This window comes from Babylonia areolata, chromosome 35 (genome assembly GCF_041734735.1).
Source record: "Babylonia areolata isolate BAREFJ2019XMU chromosome 35, ASM4173473v1, whole genome shotgun sequence".
NCBI classification, from domain to species: Eukaryota; Metazoa; Mollusca; class Gastropoda; order Neogastropoda; family Buccinidae; genus Babylonia; species Babylonia areolata.
In genome coordinates, this window is record NC_134910.1 from 20,176,795 (window position 1) to 20,199,294 (window position 22,500).

Below are 22,500 nucleotides of genomic sequence, written 5' to 3' on the forward strand. Positions count from 1 at the left end.
TAATTACCTGACCAACACTGCAAGTGTCTGTATCTCTCGGGCCTGGTTAACGCCGGGATATCATTATGACAGGAAGCGTAGAGTACAGCCTTGTCACGCAGTCCCAAACCAAAATGGACCTCCATAGCAACATCGTCATCATCATCGTCATCCTCCTCCTTCATCGTCATCAATATAAACAAAATAGTCTCAAAGTCTGTGACCTTTCATGCCCTGCTCTCATGGTGACCTCAGTTTCGATACCCCTCCACTTCCGTGCTTGGGGTGAGTCCTGTCAATGTCGTCAGTGTCGGCAGGTTCATGGGGGGCTGTTGTTTGAGGGACGGGGTGGCGGTCTCCACTCTGGGAGAGACGCTCACTCAGTCTGGCTCCGCGAAGCCTTATTGTCGTTAGTAGGGGGCTCAGTAGGTGGTGTCCTAAGTACGTTAAAACAGAACAGGCACCACTGAACACCACCGAAGTGACTCAGCAGCAGTGCAGGGTCTCCTCTGGTGTGTGGCCTCCAGGCGACCTAACATCGATGGTTCCCTGTGGACTGCCGACGCTGGAACTGTGACGGACGAACCCGGGTGTGGCCGTGTATGGGGGAATCTAAATGAGCGGCGTGGGAGTAATGCCACTGAAACGGCACAGATGATGGGGCAGCAAAAAAAATAAAATAATAATAATAAAAATAAAAATAAAAAACACCCCCAAAAACAACAAAAACAACAACAAAAACCGGGGGGAAAAAACCCAAAAAAACGGTATAACAATTCCGGCTCTTCAGACCAAACCCTTAACCCTCCCACTTGACAGTTTTACACCGGAGAGAGAGAGAGAGAGAGAGAGATCGAGATCATTCGTGAAGAGCTTCGGTTGATCCGACGTGTCCCCCCCCCCCCCCCCTCAAACTCCCCCTGCCTTTCCCTCCACCCCCATCTTTTACCCCCTACCCTTCACAAGTCAATTAGGATCAGTCCAGATCCATCGAACCTCTTCCCCCCCCTCCCCATCCACCACCTCCTCACTTCCCACCCTCCTCCCTCCCGCCAGAAATTGCCACCTGTCTACGGGTTTCAGCAGACCATGAAAAAACGGGAAGGATAAGGGGGGAGGAGGGGTCCGGGGAGGGGAGGGGGCAGGATCGTTCTGGTCTGGCCTTTACTTACCCCCACCCCCCCACCACCGCCACCACCTCCACCTCACCCTTCCTCCCCTCCAAGGGGGTTATTCCAGGCTATTATAGAGAGACCCTGTGTGTAATGCAGTCTAGACTGTACGGACATGGTTCAAAGATTTGAACGTTACAGGTTCCATAGCTTCTTTACGCTTATCGGGACAGTAAATTCATATTTTGGTTTTGAATTTCTTTTTGTCACACCAGATTTCTCTGTGTGAAATTCGGGCTGCTCTCCCCAGGGGAAGCATGTCGCTACACTACAGCGCCACCCATTTTTTTTTTTTTTTCCTGCACGCAGTTTTATTTGTTTTTTCTTATCGAAGTGGATTTTTCTACAGAATTTTTTTGCCAGAAACTCCCCTTTTGTTGCCGTGGGTTCTTTTTACGTTTGCTAAGTGCATACTCCATATGACCAGCGCGCTGAGATTCTCTCGCTTCCTAGGCGGACGCGTTACCTCTAGGCCATCACTCCACATGGCCATCACTATACTTGGCCATCGCTCCACATGGCCATCATTCCACTTGGCCATCATTCCACATGGCCATCATTCCACTTGACCATCACTCCACGTGGCCATCACTCCACATGGCCATCACTCCACATGGCCATCACTCCACATGGCCATCATTCCACATGACCATCATTCCACATGGCCATCACTCCACTTGACCATCACTCCACGTGGCCATCATTCCACATGGCCGTCATTCCACTTGGCCGTCACTCCACATGGCCGTCACTCCATGGCCATCACTCCACATGGCCATCACTCCACATGGCCATCACTCCACATGGCCATCATTCCACTTGACCATCATTCCACTGGATCATCACTCCACATGGCCATCACTCCACATGGCCATCATTCCACTTGGCCATCATTCCACTTGGCCATCACTCCACATGGCCATCATTCCACTTGGCCATCATTCCACATGGCCATCATTCCACTTGGCCATCACTCCACATCGCCATCATTCCACTTGACCATCATTCCACATGGCCATCATTCCACATGGTCATCATTCCACTTGGCCATCATTCCACATGACCATCACTCCATATGGCCATCATTTCACATAGCCATCACTCCACATGGCCATCATTCCACATGGCCATCACCCCATGATCATCACTCCACATAGCCATCATTCCATGGCCATTACTCCACATGGCCATCACTCCACATGGCCATCACTCCACATGGCCATCATTCCATGGCCATTACTCCACATGGCCATCATTCCACATGACCATCACTCCATGACCATCATTCCACATGGCCATCACTCCACATGGCCATCACTCCATGGCCATCACTCCACATGGCCATCACTCCACATGGCCATCATTCCACATGGCCATCACTCCACATGGCCATCACTCCATGGCCATCATTCCACATGGCCATCACTCCACATGGCCATCATTCCACTGGATCATCATTCCACATGGGCATCACTCCACATGGCCGTCACTCCAATCACTCCACATGGCCATCACTCCACATGGCCGTCACTCCATGGCCATCACTCCACATGGCCATCATTCTATGGCCATCATTCCACATGGCCATCACTCCACATGGCCATCACTCCATGGCCATCATTCCACATGGCCATCACTCCACATGGCCATCATTCCAATCACTCCACATGGCCATCATTCCAATCACTCCACATGGCCATCACTCCACTTGCATCCAGGGTGCTTTGGGGTCGGCATTGGAAGGCGGGGCCTGATTCTCTCCTTCTGCTGTTTTTCTGTGAATTAACCTTCTCAGCCCACTGTCAGGTGTCCATTCAACTTTGGATGGAGTGAGTATGATGATGATGACAGTTATCATGATGATGATGTGGATACTTATATGGCGCCTATCCTCGGTCGGAGACAAAGCTCTAAGCGATTCACAAACAAGGGAGTCATTTGCACAACGTGTTGCCTACCTGGGTAGAGCCGACTGACAGCTGCCATTGGGCGCTCATCATTCGTTTCCTGTGTCATTCAATCAAGTTTCAGTCATGCACACATGAAACATTTTGTGTGCATGACCGTTTTGTTTGTTTACCCCACCCCCACCCCCCACCCACCCCCACACCATGTAGGCAGCCGTACTCCGTTTTCGGGAGTGTGCATGCTGGGTATGCTCATGTTTCCATGATCAAATTGCGTATTTGATCTTGTGCGTGCGTATACACACGAAGGGGGTTCAGGCACTGGCAGGTCTGCACATGATTATGTTGAGCTGAGAGATCGGAATAAATCTCCACCCTATACCCACCCACCAGGCGCCGTTACCGAGATTCGAACCCGGAACCCTCAGATTGAAAGTCCAACGCTTTAACGACTCGGCTATTGCGCCCGTAAAAAAAGAAAAAAAATCGGTGTAAAATACCTTTCCCTACGGACACAACTCAACGCCGAAACGGGGCCTCGAACCCTGATCACTGGTGAACATTGGATCAGAACTCCATCACCGAACCAACTCTGCCACTCGACGCGCGCCTTTCTATCTCTGTGGGCCAGATTTGTATTTCATTTTACCCCGGGGTAGAAACCGATTAGGGTGTCAAAATGCTGAAGCGCTGAATCATTCCAGTGTTTCAGGAACGGGAAAAACTTGTAGGATTTTTTTTTTAATTTTTTTTATCTTGGTTTCTGACTCTTTCAATCCGCTCAACACGAGAAGAAAAAGACACAATAGGTCTCCTCTTTTGTAAAGTTCCAGATAATCATTGTCACAAGCTATTTACACAGATCCGCTCCAGAGATTTTTTTTTTTAAGACCAGACACTACAGTCAAATAACGACTTTTTTCTCTCCAACAATATGTCTTTTTTTTTCTTTTTTTCTTTTTTGTCTACTAGGTGTATCATCACTTGTGGATCATAGAAAAAGTTATCTTAGATTTCTGTGAATACCCGTTGCTATGAAAACAAATCAAAATGGCCGCCAAACAATGTATCAAAGAAATCGGGTTTGTGGTCCATGTGGTGCATGCAAACATTTTTGTTATGTGGACTTGATACACGATTACATTATCTTCATTTTCACGTGAGATTGTGTTGATTCTTCAATTATTGTATTTGTGATGAAATTTTGAAATTTGGGGTATAGCGAAATCCTCAAAATTTACAATGAGTAAAACGATTGGAACCGCTATGAATTAAAACCCAGAGAATATTTTCATACATATACATTCTCACGAGAAAAACTTCAATAACATGTTATAAAACAATCATGCAAAGTCTCATGGTTGTAGGTTTACTCATCATTGAGCAAGTCCAAGGTATGTTGTCAGGGCCAGAAACTTGACGACTTGCGTCGAAATTGAACAACGAAATTGATTCAGCATGCAATCTTTATTAGCAGTTTTTTCATTGTTAAAGACATCTTTACAGTGAAAAAAAACTTATGTATATGATAAAAGAGATGTTCAAGAATCAAAATCCATCAAAAACCCAAATCATGAAAAATCATCATTTTGGTCTATTTTGCACTGCCGTGTCCCCCCTTAAGGAAGCAGGAAACCAAGGAGTGAAATTAAAAGTGTGCTGTGAATGGAACTTCTTGTTCTTGTTCTCGTTTTGTTCTTCTTTTTGTGTGTGAGTGTTTTATTGTTGTCGTTGTTGTTTGTTCCTCGTGGTCATCTTTTCCTGCTACTACTTCTTGTTCATCGTTTGTTGTTGGTGTTATTATTGTTGTTGTTATTGTCATTATCATTGTCGTTATTTCGTTGTTGTTTTTTTCGTTTGTGTCGTTAAATGGGCAGAATTATATATATATATATATATATATATATATATATATATATATAAAGAAGCCTTTATTGTGCCAAATTATTTACCCATTATAGATTTAATCAATCCAATCAGTCTTCTTCTTCTTCTCATTATTATTATTATTGCCATGATTTTGACCATTATTTATTTTATCTGTAATTCATTCATTCATCCATCCATTAGTTTATCAGGTCAACTATCCGTTCATGCATCTACCCATTCATTCATCCATCCATCCATCCATCCATCCATCTCTCTATCCTTTCATCCGTCAGTTCAGGTCATCTATCCGTTCATGCATCTACCCATTCATTCATCCATCCATCATTCATTTATTCATCCATCCATCTGTCTATCCTTTCATCAATCCATCTGTCCATCCGTCAGTCCATCTGTCCATCCATCCATCCATCCATCCATCCATTTGTCTATCCTTTCATCAGTCCATCCATCCATCCATCCATCTGTCTATCCTTTCATCAGTCCATCTGTCCAACAACCCATCGACCCACCCACCCACCTATCCACTCATCCAGTCACCCACCTATCCATCTACCCATCCATCTTCTGTCATTTATAGGGTGGGATCTCAAGGCCCGATGAGCACGTTGGCTTCACTTAACGCGAGGTCAACGCATCTGCTTTTTCTTTTTTTTCTTTTTTCTTCTTCTCTATTTCTTGTAGATCAAAACACATGTGATTTAATGTATATGGATCAGCCCGCACACTTTTGACACTTCCTTGAAACCGAAACCGAAACTGAAAACTGTCTGCTCCTCCCCAGATCCTCCGGGCCCACATCGTCCGGAACGAGCGGCGCTATTTGTCCGGCATTCCGGACGAGGAAGGACTTCCGGCCATCCAGAACGTCATCTACCTTCTGACCAAGGACGGGAGACGTCAGTGTGTTCGTGTTGTGTTGGGTTGTGTTGTGCTGTGTTGGGTTGGGTTGTGCTGTGCTGTGCTGTGGGGTGTTGCGTTGCGTTGTGCTGTGTTGTGCTGTGCTGCGTGGTGGGGTGGGTGGGGTGTTGTGTTGCGTTGTGCTGTGCTGCGCTGTGCTGTGCTGTGCTGTGCTGTGCTGTGCTGTGCGGTGCGGTGCGGTGGGGTGGGGTGGTGTGTGGTGTGGTGGGGTGTGTTGCGTTGTGCTGCGCTGTGCTGTGTGATGTGGTGTGGTGTGGTGTGATGTGTGGTGAAGTGTGATGTGGTGTTGTGTGGTGTGAGGTGTGGTGTGTGCTGTGTGATGTGGTGTTGTGTGGTGTGATGTGTTGTGTGGTGTGATGTGTGGTGAGGTGTGATGTGGTGAGGTGTGTGTTGTGTGGTGAGGTGTGTGTTGTGTGGTGTGTGTGGTGTGACTTCCTGCCATACAAAACGTCATGTACATTCTGACCAAGACGGTGAGACGTCAGTGTCTTTGTGTTGTGTTGTGCGGGGTTGTGTTGTGTTGTATCGTGTTGTGTTGTGCGGGGTTGTGTTGTGTTGTATCGTGTTGTGTTGTGCGGGGTTGTGTTTTGTCGTATCGTGTTGTGTTGTGCGGGGTTGTGTTGTGTTGTATCGTGTTGTGTTGTGCGGGGTTGTGTTGTGTTGTATCGTGTTGTGTTGTGTCGCGTGGTGTTGTGTTATGCTGTGCTGTGCTTTGGTGCGTTGTGTTGTGTTGTGTTGTAGTTTGCATTGTGTTGTATCGTGTTGTGTTGTGCGCTGCATTGCATTGTATTGTATCGTATTGTCGCGTCCGGTATCTTTGTGTTGTGTTGTAATGTATTCTGTTGTGTTGCATTGCATTACATTGTATCGTATTGTATTGTGTCGCATCGTGTTGTGTCGTGCTGTGCTGTGTTGTTATGGCAGTTATGTTGTTGCTGCGAACAGCTTGGAAGAAGAAGACGCACGCTTCTTGCTTGAACTGCACACTGACAGCTGATCGATTGATTTCATTAGTTGGTTGGCTGGTTCACTAGTGGTTGAGGAAGAGGAGGAATTTTTGTTAATGTCCCGTCACACATATCGGTGATTGAAGACATTTTGTTAAAGTATTTATGAATACATTTGAGAATTATCGGTTAGAATGGGTGGGAGATGTGAATGAATGGAGGGTTGGGGGAAACTGGGCAAATGAGGGTGAAATGTGGGTGAAATTTGAAAAAAAAAAAAAGAAAAAGAAAAATCTAAATACAATTACAGGAAATTACTTAAAGGACTTCGTAAAAGAGAAGTCGTTAAACTGACAAGCGAAACAACTGATAATGAATGCAGAAAGTCAAAAACATCAACGTTCTCAGTCACTTGTGAAGACACACTTTCGTGTACATAAGGCTTCATCAAGCTACAGTAAAAAAAAAAAAAAAAAAAAAAAAGTATATGCTCAATTGTCAGGTTACTAAAGCGTATGCACTTGACATTAGAACAATACTTGGTCCTTAATGAAAATTTGATAATAGTCTGAGAGCTAAACACTAGTGGTTGACTGATTGATTGACTTAACCACATTGGCTGATTCACTATATTGATTCGTGATTAGTTGATTGGTTGACTAACTGGTTGACTGGTTGGTCGTATTTTGTTTTACTGATTGGTCGATTGGTTTATTCATTGATTTGTTGGTTTTTTCTTTTTATTGATTGACTGACTGCTTAACTGATTATTCTCTTAGGATATTCAATTGTTTGATGTATTTTTGATTGATTGGTCGATTCATTTCGATTCCTTGACTGATGGAATGCTTGTCTCATTTCTGATTGATTTGTGATTGATTGATTGATTGATTGACTGACTGATTGATCGATTGACTGATTGATCGATCGGTTGATTGATCGATTGATTGACTGATCGATCGGTTGATTGATTGATTGATTGATCTACCTTTTTTCGGCTGACCTCAGGTTACGCCATCAACAACAACCTTTGGGCGGAGGTGGTGACCCCTGACATCCCGGCGGTCAACGGCCACGTGCATATCATTAACCGCCTGCTGTACATCCCGTACCACACTGTGAGTCAGCTGCTGCACACCATGGAGGAACTTAGGTAGGGCTTGACCCTTTTTTGTAACGTTTGTTTTGTTCTGTTGTTGTTGTGGTGGTGGTGGTGGTGGTGGTTGTTGTTATCACACTGGAGAAAACAACAAACGACAACAAATAATTATTATTATTATTATTGTTGTTTTTGCTGTTGTTGTTATTGTTGCTGTTGTTGTTGTTGTTGTTATCATTATTTCTGGTTTGTTTGTTGTTGTTGTTGGTTGTTTTCTCCAGTGTGGGGGTGCGTGGGAGGGGGAGTGTGGGGTTAGGCGAGATTTTGGCTGGAGATGTGTGTGTGTGTGTGTGTGTGTGTGTCTGTCTGTCTGTCTGTCTCTCAGTCTGTCTGTGTGTCTCTCCGTTTGTTCCTTGTATTTGTAGGTTTTCGCGTATGTAGGCCTCTGTGTTTGTGCGTCTGTGTCTGTCTGTCTGTGTGTATCTGTGTGTGTGTGTGAGAGAGAGAGAGAGAGTGAGAGAGCGTATGTGTTCTGTGTGAATGTGTGTGTGTGTGTGAGAGAGAGAGAGAGAGAGCGTGTGTGTTCTGTGTGTGGGGGGTGGGGGTGGGTTACGAGGTTAACAAGCATATTACTGCAATGGCACTCTGCATCTGTCTCTCTCAACCATAAGAAAGAAACATTTATTAGTGAATAGTCAGTCTTTTTTTTTTTTTTTTTTTTTACCTTTTGTCTTTCTGTCCGTCTTGGTATACTACATGTTTTTCTGCCTGCCTGTCTTCTTCTCTCTCTCTGTGTCTCTTTCAGTAAAGTAATTTGATTTGTTGATTGTGTGAAGAACCCAACGATGACGAACTGCATTTTGTTTTGTGTTGTTCAGCTCATAGTGATATCAGACAAAAAAAGTTCATTCCTTTGAAATATTACCGAAATCCATGTGCCTTTAAATCTAGTTTGTTGGTATCGTCCATAAGAGAGAGTGATGTTCTAAATTTGTCCTTTTTTTTTCTTGTGCAATGCGTTTAAATTTATAGATATTGCATTGTCTTGATGGTATGATTTAAACATCGATTTCGTTTGATGTGACCGTTGATATGTATGTATAGCATTTTGGTATTGCTTGTATGTTTATGTACACCCCTTTATGAGGGGTTATGACCTATTGTCTGTCTGTCTCTCTTTCTCTCTCACACACTCTCTCTCTCTCTGAAAGTAGTTTGAAAAAATAATCGAATCTACATTGAATCATTTACTGAACTTTCTCTTTTCCCCTTTTGTTTTGTCGTGGTCGTTTTTTGTCTGTTTGTTTTTTGTTTTTTTGTTTTTTTAGCAGACGTGGTCTAACGTATACGGATTAATCCGTACGCCTTGACACTGCCTTGAAAGTGAAACCGAAACTAAACCTCCCTTTGCAGACCTTTCCATGACCTGATGTCGGAATACGTGGAATACAAAGTAGCGGTGGAGGCGGAGGACAGAAACGTCACTTTCTTCATTCCGTCATCACGCTACCTCAGAACCGTGACGTCAAAACAGATGAGGAGCATGAAAGCCGACCCGAAGGTGTTGAAGAGAGTAAGCTATTTCGACTGTTCGCCTTTTCTCGATTTCCCTATCACTAATCTGGTGATTACGATTCGCTCTGCACGCGCGCGCGTATTTGTACTCGTGTGTGTGTGTGTGTGTGTGTCTGTGTCTGTCATTGTCTGTGTGTGCATCTGTATGTCTGTGAATGCACGTGTGTGTGCGCGATTGCGTCTGTGCATGCCAGTGTGTTTGTATGTGGCTATAATTATTATGTATATATCTTTTTATGTAGACCTATATATGTATACATTTTTTGTATAAGAGAGAGAGAGAGAGAGAGAGAGAGAGAGCACCAATTCTGAGTCTTCTTCATAGCCACATGCAATTGCGGAATTTTTTTTGTTCACGTGTGTTTGTGTGTGTGTGTGTGTGTGTCTGCCTGCCTGCCTGTCTGTTTGTCTGCCTGTTTATCTGTCTTGTCTGTATCCGTGTGTATGTCTGTGTCTCTGTGTGTGTCTATGTATGTGTGTTTTCTTCAGTTTAACGTCTGTTCTCTACAAGTGTTTTTAGACGGAAAGGAGTAAAGTAGTGTATGAAGGAAAGGGAATGCATGTGAATATTAGTGTAAAAAAAAAAAAAAAAAAGTTCATGTTATGTATGAGAGGAAAAGTATATTATAAGAAAAAGTCTAAAGAGGTTGTGTGTCTCTCTGTTTGTGCATGCGTATTTGCGCGCGTGCGTGTGCGCGTGTGTGTGTCTGCTTACGTGTGTATGCGTATGCGTTGACGTAGATGCTAACGTGGCTACATACAGCCTTGAGATGTCCTCTAGTGGTCGGCAAGGCTCTAAGCACCATGATTTGATTTAATTGAAGAAGAAGAAGAAAGAAGAAGAAGATGAAGAAGAAGAATGAGGATGATAAGAATGATAAGAAGAAGATGAAGAAGAATAACAATAATGACAGTACTCATGCAGCGCAAACTCCCAATGTAAATGGGTTCACGACACAACACAATTATACGATAGTGCATGACGACATACCTCTGTGTGTGTGTGATTGAACGTGTGGTTTTTGCTCCCCCGCCTCCTCCTCCCTCCCATATCACCACCTCCACCCCCACCCCCCAGCTGTACCAGGGGCACACCTTGCCCCAGGTGAGGATGGATGACGTCTTCCTCAGCCAGTTCCCTGACCAGGACATCGAGTCCAAGAGCTCTTTCAACGTGTCCTTCCAGATCTCCCGGTCACACACTGGTGAGCACGGCGATAATAATAATAACAATAATGATGATGATGATATTATAGTAATGATGATGATGATGATGATGATGATGATGATGATGATGATGATGATGACGACGACGACGACGACGACGACGATAATAATAATAATAATAATAATAATAATAATGATGATAATAACGACAATAATGATAATGATGATATAATAATAATAATAATAATAATAATAATAATAATAATGATGATATAATATAATAATGATGATGATGATGACGACGACAATAATAATAATAATAATAATAATGATGATGATGATGATGATAACAGGACATTTATCAGCACTTTCCTCATTGCGCAAGGCGCTTTACAATCCACACACACACGCATACAAAACACAGTCCTCAACTCAAAATCCTGCACAATAAACATACAACCTAGTACGTGCAATACATACATACATCCATACATACATACACCGACGCACGCACAGTCGTCTAATATCACTTACAGTGAAAAGACGTTAAACTAAAGAACGAACGAACGCACGCACAATACAGCGTTATAAATATACAGTAATTAGTCTGTGGGGGGAGGGGTGTGGGGGAGGAGAGAGGCCGGGTGGAGGGAGGCTGTTGCCCATGTCCCGTGACCACTGGACATCGTGTCCAAAGGCTCCTTCAGCATGTGTCTTTCCAGATCTCCAAGTCGCCGACGATACTACTCTAGAAGGGCTGATTACGAACAGTGAGGACTCAAAATGTAGGGAAGAAGTACTGGAACTTGTCAGCTGGTGTCATCAAAACAACTTAGAACTCAACGTATCAAAAACAAAAGAATTAATTCTAGATTTCAGGAAGACCAGATCTGACCCCTTACCACTTGTCATTAAAGACAAGCAAGTAGAGATCATCAGCGACTTTAAATTTATCGGACTGATCATTTCCAACGATTTGAAATGGGAGAAAAAGACGGAAAAATATTGTTAAGAAAGCACAACAGCGCCTGTACTTTCTTCGGCGCCTCAAAAAGTTCCAAATTAAAAAAAAGATATCATGGTTGATTTCTACCGAGCAGTCATTGAAAGTGTGCTAACCTTCGCTATTACTGTTCGGAACGGAAACATTTCCAAGGCAGAAGTTGCAGCCCTTAACAGAATCGTAAAAACTGCCACCAAGATTACCGGGGCTGATCTACCTTGAAGACGTGTTATTATAAGCGGCTACTCAAAAAAGCAAAATCAATCAGCCTATGTTGCCGATGTTCTCTGACTATAGGACATTGTGTAAGCACAGCGAGTGGAACGATATATAAGATAAGATAAGATAAGATAAGATAAGAACTTTATCACCTCATTAAGAGAAATTACATCAGGTGCGGCAAAACAACTGCAGACAATTACTCAACACAAAACATTAAACATGATTAAAAAGAACCAAAAACATATAAGATATTAACATAAAAACTACTGCTTATATTCGCTTAATCAAAATGCTGTAATTAAGCATTATTGTAAACATACTGAAATACACCTCGGCTAACACTGCATGTATTATACTGCACGTTAATTAAGATAAGATAAGAATAGCTTTATTATCACATAGCAATTGTCAGTATAGGTATATCGAAAGACACGAACATTGAACGATTCCTACCGCACATTCATTCCCCACACTGTCGCACACATTTACGTAAATTATTATCCAAGAAATTTAAACAAAGTGCAGTCTAGGTGCATGTGTGTGTGTGGGGGGGGGGGGGGGGGAACAAGGAGGTGGAAGGGGAACAGGGAGAGAGGGTGGGTTGGGGGGAGGATGTTGCCGATGTTCCGTGATCACAGGACGTCGTGTCCAAGAGCTCCTTCGACATGTGTCTTTCCAGACCTCCAGGTCACACACTGGTGAGCATAGCGAGTGTTAACGATAGGTGTATGTGTGGGGGGTGGAGGGGAGGAGAGGGGGGAGGGAGGAGTGGAAGGCAGGGGGAGGTTGAATGGGGAAGGGGAGGAGAGAGGGTGTGTGTGGGGATGATGTAGCCGATGTGTGCGTGTGCGTGTGTGTTTCTGTGTCTAAGTGTGTGCGTGTGTGAAAGAGATAGACAGAAAGTGTGTGCGCTCGCGTCCTTGTGTATGTGTGTGTGGGGTTGGGGGGTGTGGGGGGGGGGGAAGAGATGTATGTGTATGGGGAGAGGGGAGGGTTCGGGGGGAGGGGGATATGTTGGTATAATTATGTGAGAGTGCGTGTGTGTATCTGTGTGTGTGTCTGTCTGTGTTTGTGCATATGGGAGGGTGTGTGTGTGTGTGTGTGTTGGGGGGGTGGGGGATGTAGGGGTGGGGGGAGATGTGTGTGTGTGAATGTGCGAGCGTGCATGTATGTATCTATGTGTGTGTGATAGTGTGTATGTGTGGAGGGGGGGGGGGAGATGGGGAGATGACAAGGTTGGTGAATGAAACGTAAACAGAGAGAGAGAGAGAGATTAATAAACAAGAAGAGAGAGAGAGAGGTATAGAGACAGACTCACAGAGAGAGGCAGAGAAGCACAGACATAGAGAGAGACTCACAGAGAGAGGGAGACAGACAGACAGAGTACTCATCTCTGTCTCCGGAGTGACTGAAGCTTTTTCCTGGCTTTTAATTTCAAAAATAGCATCTCATTCTTTCATGATGGTGATGTCCTTTCAGGGGTGTTCGTGGACGGCGGCTATGACCGTCAGATTCTGGACGTCGTCGGCAGGGCCTATGGCTGCACCAATGGCATCATCTACGTCATCGATGGCTTCCTCAATTACTCCCCTTTGACCATCCTGGAACGTCTGAAGAGAGAGCCAACTGTCAGGTGTGTTTCCCTCTCTCTCTCTCTCTCCCTCAGTCGTTGCTTTTGGCATGTACACACGAACAAACTATATAGAATAGAAATCTTTTTTTTTAAGTAAGAAAAGGGGGGGTGGCGGTGTGGGGGTGGGGGTGGGGGGTTGAAGGAGGGCGAACTCGCTTTTTTCTGAACTTGACGTCATTATAGAAACGTAGTGATGACGTGTTTCTACAATACGTCACTTTCATTCACAAGCGTTGAGGAAGGCAAACGCCGAAATATTTGCAGTCGGACAGTGTTGTATTTCGTTTTCTTTTTTATCACACACACACACACATACACACACACACACATACACACTGTGTGTGTGTGTGTGTGTGTGTGTGTGTGTTAGAAACCAGCACACATTGTGCTTTTGTTTCCAATAATTGTCTTTTCTATTCGAACAAATTTACAGAAATGAAATATCGTCAGTCTTTTTTCCTTTTCTTTTCTTTGCAACCAATGCTTCTATTGGCCAGCTATACAACCTTCTGGGGTCCCTAATGCCAAGGGCTGTAACTCTAGTGCATCACTACCTCTCTTTCTTTGGAACTTGTTGGAATAAGTTCATCACACACCGACCAAAATTTTTCAAGACTAGTCTTCATCATTTCTGGATGTGTGTGTTGGGGGTTAGGAGTGGGGGTGGGGGTGGGGGGTCGGGGATGGGGGTGCACAGTAGGCCCCCTGACCTTTCGAACTATATCTAGTACCTATCCATCTTTCCATCTATCCATCATCCCAAATCCATCCATCCTTCCTTCCTTCCACCCACCCATCCATCCATCCTTCCTTCCACCCACCATTCCTTCCTTCCACCCACCATTCCTTCCTTCCACCCACCCATCCTTCCTTCCATCCATCCACCCTTCCTTCCTTCCACCCATCCATCCATCCTTCCTTCCATCCACCCTTCCTTCCTTCCACCCATCCATCCATCCTTCCTTCCATCCATCCTTTCTTCCTTCCTTCCACCCACCCATCCTTCCTTCCTTCATTCCTTCCATCCACCCTTCCTTCCTTCCACCCATCCATCCATCCTTCCTTTCTTCCATTCACCCTTCCTTCCACCCACCCACCCACCCATCCATCCTTCCTTCCATCCATCCATCCTTCCTTCCTTCCATCCATCCTTCCTTCCATCCATCCATCCATTCTTCCTTCCTTCCATCCACCCATCCTTCCTTCCACCCAGCCATCCTTCCTCCCTTCCTTCCATCCATCCATCCATTCTTCCTTCCTTCCATCCACCCTTCCTTCCTTCCCCCCATCCATCCTTCCTTCCATCCATCCTTCCTTCCTTCCATCCACCCTTCCTTCCTTCCATCCACCCTTCCTTCCTTCCTTCCTTCCACCCACCCATCCTTCCTTCCACCCATCCATCCTTCCTTCCATCCGCCCTTCCTTCCTTCCACCCACCCATCCTTCCTTCCTTTCTTCCATCCATCCTTCCTTCCTTCCTTCCTTCCATCCACCCACCCATCCATCCTTCCTTCCTTCCATCCACCCTTCCTTCCTTCCTTCCTTCCACCCATCCATCCTTCCTTCCTTCCTTCCATCCATCCTTCCTTCCTTCCTTCCTTCCATCCACCCACCCATCCATCCTTCCTTCCTTCCATCCACCCTTCCTTCCTTCCATCCACCCATCCATCCTTCCTTCCATCCATCCTTCCATCCACCCTTCCTTTCTTCCATCCACCCATCTATCCTTCCTTCCTTCCATCCATCCTTCCTTCCTTCCTTCCTTCCTTCCTTCCTTCCATCCACCTATACAACCATCCATCCTTCCTTCCATCCATCCTTCCTTCCATCCACCCGTCCATCCATCCTTCCATCCATCCACCCTTCCTTCCATCCATCCACCCTTCCTTCCATCCATCCATCCTTCCTTCCTTCCTTCCATCCACCCATCCATCCATCCTAAATCCATCCATCCTTCTGTCCATCTCTCCCTCCATCCATCCTTCATCCATCCATCCATCCATCATCCCAGATCCATCCATCCTTCCATCCATCCATCCATCCTTCCTTCTATCCACCCATCCATCCATCCTAAATCCATCCATCCTTCTGTCCATCTCTCCTTCCATCCATCCTTCATCCATCCATCCATCATCCCAGATCCATCCATCCTTCCTTCCATCCACCCTTCCTTCCATCCATCCACCCTTCCTTCCATCCATCCATCCATCATCCCAGATCCATCCATCCTTCCTTCCATCCATCCATCAGTCCATCCTTCCTTCCTTTCATTCATCCATCCATCCTCCTATCCATCCATCATCCTGCATCCATCCATCCATCCATCCATCCTTCCACCCACCCATCCTTCCATCCTTCCACCCACCCATCCTTCCATCCATCCATCCATATATCCCTCCATACCTCAATACCTCTATTTATTCATCCATCCTTCTTTCCTTCCTTCCAGCCGCTCCCTACAACACATGATTCTCCTTCCTCCGCCTTCGGATGCCGAGCTTCTGAACGCCCGCAACATGACCTTCACCTTCCTCATGCCCGATGACCCCGCTATGGATCACCTGACCAGTGACGACATCAATAATTTGCATAAGCTCTCGGTCACCGAGAGGCAGGAGGTGAGGGAGAGAGTGTGTAGGGTGTGTGTGTGTGTGTGTGTGTGTGTGTGTGTAGGGAGTGTGTGGTGTGTGTATGTGTGTGTGTGTGTGTGTGCGTGTGTGTGTAGGGTGTGTGTGTGTGTGTGTGTGTGTGTGTGTGTGTGTGTAGGGTGTGTGTGGTGTGTGTATGTGTGTGTGTGTGTGCGTGTGTGTGTAGGGTGTGTGTGTGTGTGTAGGGGGTGGTTTGTGTGTGTGTGTGTGTGTGTGTGTGTGTGTGTGTGTAGGGGGTGGTGTGTGTGTGTGTGTGTGTGTGTGTGTGTGTGTGTAGGGTGTGTGTGGTATGTGTGTGTGTAGGGGGTAGGGGTGTGGTGTGTGTAGGGTGTGTGTGTGGAGTGTGCGTGTGTGCGCGCGCGCGTATGTGTGTGTGTGCAGTGTGTGTGTGTGGTGTGTGCGTGTGGTGTGTGTGTGTGTCTGTGTGTGGTGTGTGTGTATGTGTGTGCGGACGGGGGGCAGGTGGGGGGCGAGGGGGGGGGTAATTATGGTTGGTGTGTATGTGCTTGAGTAGTGAAAAAGTGATGATTTTATTAGGCTTACTTGGATAGGACTTTGCTTAGGGTATGTATGTGTCAATCTGTGTGTGTGTGTGTGTGTGTGTTGATATCTATACCATCTTTTACTTGTTCTGCTTTTGATATGTATGCATCATGGACCTCACCTCTCTTAATTTCTCTGACTGAGTTTGTAAAAGTTATTCTTATTCTGTGAGGCCTTCTCAGTGGTAGCGACAGTAATGAGGCCTTCTCAGTGGTAGCGACAGTAATGAATAGACAGTTTCTCGCCCTCTCCATCCACACCCGCTGATGAAGGAAGGGAGAGAACTTTTGGTAGTTTTGCTGTTTGTGACTGCTTATTTCCCTTCTATCGAGGACAAACCGAACTGAGATTTTGTGTGTGTGTGTAATTTGTGTGTGTGAGGGGGGAGGGGTAGGGATTAAAACCCTGTGTTAAAACCCTGTGTGTGTGTGTGTGTGTGCGTGTGTGTGTGTAAAAATCATGCGTTAGAACATTGTGTGTGTACGTGTGTGTGTGCGTGTGTGTATGTGTGTGCGTGTGTGTGTGTGCGTGTGCGAGCCCACTTATGAATGAATGTGTGTGTGTGTGTGTGTGTGTATGCGCACACGCATGCGTGCGTGCGTATGTGTATGTGTTTGTACGCACGCGCGTGCGCGCGTGCGTATGTGTGTGTGTGTGCGCGCGTGCTATAAAAACCCACCACAAATGAACTTTTCCAGATCTGTAAATACTCGCCCTTTTTTTTTCGTGGCAGATCTTTTGGCGCCATGTTCTGAACGGAAGTGAGATCATCTATGACGATTTACGTCACGGTCACTTCGACTCGTCCATTCTGCCGGCAGGGGTGACAGTCACCACAGTAAATGGAGGTAACTGGCATGTTTTTCTAACTGACAGTGTGGGATTTCGAATGATAGATTATGATATATGCTGTTAAATCTTTGGAGAGGGGGCATGAAATGGTATGATCCCCCCTCCCCCCCCCCCCCCCCCGCGCCCGCCTCACCCCCCCCCCCCCTCTCCCTTCCACGCAGTTTTTCACACCTAGCCCCCCATTTTTTTTTTAATCAACTTCCTCAGCCTCTACGTCACTCATCTTCGCTGAAATCTTTCAAATCCAGTCTGAAGACCCACCTTTTCCCCTCCAGAATAACTCTCAACAGCTCATCCCTTTCCAGTATGAACTAATATGACTAATAGTGAATGAGTGAGTTTCAGGATTTGTTGGTTTTATTTGTGATTGTGTTCTATTTATGATTGTGTGCTGTGACTTGTGTGCGTGTGCTTGTGTGTGTGTTGTGGGTGTGGTTGGGGTGGGGCGAATAATTTTAGATGTTTTGTATCTTGTGTTCAGTTTTTACTTCTTGATATTTACGTGTGAATTCTATATGTAAAACGCCAAGGGCTTGTTTTCAGGATTATGCGTAAATGTTCATAATAATAATGATAATATGATAGTCAGTCGTGTCCGACTACGATCACCAGAACAGCAGAGGAAGCAACTGCTGTCCCAACAATCGGGGCTAGAATTTGATTATAGTGTGGAGAGTGTCTTGCCCAAGTGACATCCCCACTCTCTCGGCCAAGCAGGTTTTAGGACAGTCGGTGTTGGGGATGGTTCCCAAAGGCCAAGTAGCCCCCCAAGGCTGCAGCGCTAAGAGTCAGTGCAATATTGCCTCCTAGTTTGAGAGCCATAGTCCTTCACAAAAGACTAAGCTGTTAACGAATTCCCATTTCAGTGGGGAACCATTGATCATACAGCTCCCACTTGGCTGTTGGCCCAACTGTAGGTTTATGTCAATTTGTGATAAAAGCTGAGCTTTGGGCCTGATAGTGATAATCATTATAATGGCGATGATGATGATGATAATAATAATAATAATAATAATAATTGTATTAGTGATAATGATGAAATATGATAATGATGATGATGGTGATAAGGAGGAGGAGGGTGATGCTGATGATGAGGATGAGAAGTTCGTGTATTTCATTTCCCTCCCTGTAACACGTGTCTACTTCCTGTTCCGCACCCCACCACCCCCACCCCACCACCAACAACAACAATGATAATACTAATAACAACAACGCTACTACTACTACTACTACTACTACTACTACTACTACTACTACTGCTGCTGCTGTTACTACTACTACTTCTACTACTACTAATAATAATAATCATCATCATCATCATCACAATAAGTTCATTTATTTTTCTTTCTCTCCCTTTCTCCTGCACCACCACCACCAAGAATAATACTAATGATTATAATGATGATAACCACCATTATCATCATCACCATCAATAATTGATAATCAGATCTATGATGAATAATGTATGCCAGAGTGTGTGTTTGTGGAATGTGACATCTTAAATCAAAGTATTGTTGAATTGCATTGTTGTTAGAATGTTTTCATGTATTATGTCAGCTTTTAGTATGCTATTTCATGCCTATTTTATTCATATCCTTTAACTGATTTTGGGTTGCACATGTATGGCTGTGATGATGTATGTATGATTTATTCTTAAGTTACCTTTTAAAGGTTTCTGTTGTGTTGTTGTCATCTGCTGTGATTATTTATTGTACGCATGGGTTGCCATCTAAACATGTTATGTCTTTTATGTATTCATGTTGAATGACTGTGCTTTCCGTGTATTGTTTATGTGTTTTACACCACAAATGAATGTCTCTTGTTGAGATAGTAAGGTATTCTGTAATCTGTAATCGTCATCATCATCATCATCCTCATCATCGTCATCATCCTTATCATCGTCATCATCCTTATCATCTTTATCATCATCGTCATCATCCTTATCATCATCACCTTCATCATCTTTTTTTTTTTTTTCACTTCCTGTCCACCAGGGGTCTACTTCCTCTTCCGCACCATCCGGAGCCGCATCGCCCGCCAAAACCTGGTGGCCTGCAACGGGGTCATCCACCTGCTGACCCACTACCTCTACCCGCCCCCCAGGCCGCCCGGACCCTCCACCCTCTCCCCTCTCCACACTCCCAACCCCCTCCCCACCCCGACCTCCGTCAAGGGAGACGGCACTTCAGGGGCGGCAGCGGCCTCCGCGCAGGGTTGGTGGTGGTGGGGAGTGCCCATAGTCGGGGCTTGGCTGTGTCAGCGGTTCGTGTTGCTCGGAGGAGGGGGTGGTGGGGGTGGGGTGGTGTTGGTGGGGTCGGTGGTGGTGTTGTTGTTGAGGAGAACTTTGTCGCTGTTGTTGTGTGGCGAGGGAGTGCCGAGGATGGGGCTGATGATGATGGCGGTGGTGGCGGTGGCGTCTCTTCTGGTGTTGGTGATTTCTTGACTTGACTTTCGATGTTTTGTGGGGGTAGGGGTGGGTGGGTTAAGGGTTTAAGGGTGAGGGTTTTTGTTTATTTGAGGGGGTGAGTGTGGGTTGGGGTTGGGGGGGGGGTGTTATTGTGTTGTGAGGGGGCTGAAGAGAGATTGTGTTTGTGTCTGTGTCTGGTGGCCTATATAAGTCGAGTTCATATTGACTTATTCAACGTGCGTTTGTGTGTGTGGGTGTGTGTGTGTGATTCAGAATCTGAATCAGAATCAGAATCAATTTTAATGTCAGTTAAACCTGAACAAGGTTTATAAGACACGCATGCAAAGTTACATGAAACCAGGCACAAAAAAGCAAACCAAAATAGATAAATATATATGTGTGTGTGTGTGTTAATTGTAATAGGTATTTTTTTATGGTGTATGGTTTTTTTCCTCAAACACCTGTCATATTCTGATAACATATCTTTTTGTCGTGATGAATTTTGTTTCGTATTATGAATTTTGTTTTGTTTTTTGGTTGTTGGTTTGTTTTTTTGTTTTTGCTTTACTGTGTGGTGTATGGGGGGCATGTCTAGCCGCCATATTTATCATTCTGCTTGGCTTCGGCATTGACCTTTCGATTCGTTCAGTTTTTGCAAGTTATTCTAACTGGCACATGTATTCTGAAGTCGTACTGTATCGTGGGTATAGACCAAGTAAGTGATTCAACTGATTTACATTCCTGTACTTGATAGGGTGGGGGTTAGGTTGAACTATAATGTTGTTGTTTTTTCATCCTTGAATTTTGTTGGTTTTGAGTTGTTTTGAGTCGTCCTATTTCCGGGTGGTGGTTATTTTTGGCTTTGTGTGGTTAGAAAGATTTGCGATGTGGCCGTTTTGTGTTTTTTTTTGTTGTGTTTGGATATTTTGCGGTAAAACTGCATTGCGTTGCGCCAGACTGCTCTGCAAAGCACTGTGTTGTGTTGGTATTTGTGTTGTGTTGTGTTGTGTTTCGTTGTGTTGTGTTGTGTTGTGTTGTGTTTCATTGTATTGCCGTTGTTTTGTGTCGTACGGTTTTCTTGTTCTGTTCCGTTCTGTTTTTATTCTGTTCTGTGCTCTGTTGATCTATTCTGTTCTGTTCTGCCGTATTGTGCCCAACTGTGTTGTATTTCATCACTTTGTATCACGTTGTTTTCTGATCTTTTCGTATCCGTGGTTGTATCGTATCGGACTGTGCTGTGCTGTGCGCGGGAGCGTCACTTCCGTGCGTGCATTCGTGAGCATGTGCGCGCGATCACGCTTGCATACTTGTGTGTATTGTGTTGAGTTTCGGCTCTGGTGTTTTACTTTTGATCTTATTTTACTTTATTCTATTTTATTTTAACTGCTCAACACACGGTTCAAGGCAAAAACCCAAACAAAGGTCTGACAGTGGATGTTCTGATGAATGCCATAGAATGGGCAAAAACCCAAACAAAGGTCTGACAGTGGATGTTCTGATGAATGCCATAGAATGGGCAAAAACCCAAACAAAGGTCTGACAATGGATGTTCTGATGAATGCCATAGGATGGGCAAAAACCCAAACAAAGGTCTGACAGTGGATGTTCTGATGAATGCCATAGGATGGGCAAAAACCCAAACAAAGGTGTGACAGTGGATGTTCTGATGAATGCCATAGGATGGGCAAAAACCCAAACAAAGGTGTGACAATGGATGTTTTGATGAATGCCTTGGCTCAGTATTGTTGTTTTGTTATTTTGTTTTATTTGTTAACCTTTCACATTAACATTGTTAATTAACCTTTCACACTGGAATCGACAATAATTAGTCATCACTGATAATGGTTGTAAGAATGCGAAAAATGTGAAACGAAGACTCCTCGGTATAATTTGCTGCTGTGAAACGCATTGGAATGCTAACACCATCATTGCAATATCATAACTAACAGCTACAACAACAACAACAAGAGCAACAACAACAACAACACCAGCATCACAAATACCAATACCAGATAGAAGCCACTGCTGAAGACTCCACAGAATGTACATGGTTAGCTTTCACTTTGGATTCAAACGTCGTGTTCACTTTTTTTTTTTTTTTTTTTTTTTTTTGATTCAAACATCGATAAGACACACACCAACATTACAAATGTCCCTAAAAGACCTCAAACAGGCACATGAAGTAGACAAGTGTGCCTTTGAAATAACTTTGGAATATAACACGTTTGCGAAAAATTGGCACTTAATAAATGTTAAGTACAAGATTAAGCTGTACAACGCTACCTTCAACTTCGCTATTGAATATGTATTGTTTTGCTGTTGCGGACTTGTCAGTAGTTAGAACGTAATCATGTGCTTACCCTATACTTTTTAATGCACAGAATGTATTAGTTTTGTATCCGTGAACCTTTGTCTGAATAAAAAAAAAAGTGCTGAAAGAAAAGAAAAGAAGAAGAAGAAACACACACGGATTTTTTGACGGTCAGTGACTTTGATCAAGACTCAGGTGTATATATAGATTGATTTCCGGTTGACGGC

The 22,500-nt window shown here is 44.6% G+C and overlaps 1 protein-coding gene across 1 annotated transcript in view; it reads left to right on the plus strand.

Moving 5' to 3' along the window:
* Window positions 1-22,500, plus strand: part of LOC143278004 (transforming growth factor-beta-induced protein ig-h3-like) — a 62,843-nt gene that overhangs the window by 40,305 nt on the left and 38 nt on the right. Inside the window, exons 15-22 of the mRNA XM_076583016.1 lie at window positions 5,730-5,844; window positions 7,822-7,966; window positions 9,326-9,485; window positions 10,566-10,692; window positions 13,359-13,512; window positions 15,962-16,130; window positions 17,437-17,551; window positions 19,550-19,768. Coding sequence (XP_076439131.1) covers window positions 5,730-5,844; window positions 7,822-7,966; window positions 9,326-9,485; window positions 10,566-10,692; window positions 13,359-13,512; window positions 15,962-16,130; window positions 17,437-17,551; window positions 19,550-19,768 — 1,204 coding nt within the window. The remainder of the gene's footprint in view (window positions 1-5,729; window positions 5,845-7,821; window positions 7,967-9,325; window positions 9,486-10,565; window positions 10,693-13,358; window positions 13,513-15,961; window positions 16,131-17,436; window positions 17,552-19,549; window positions 19,769-22,500) is intronic.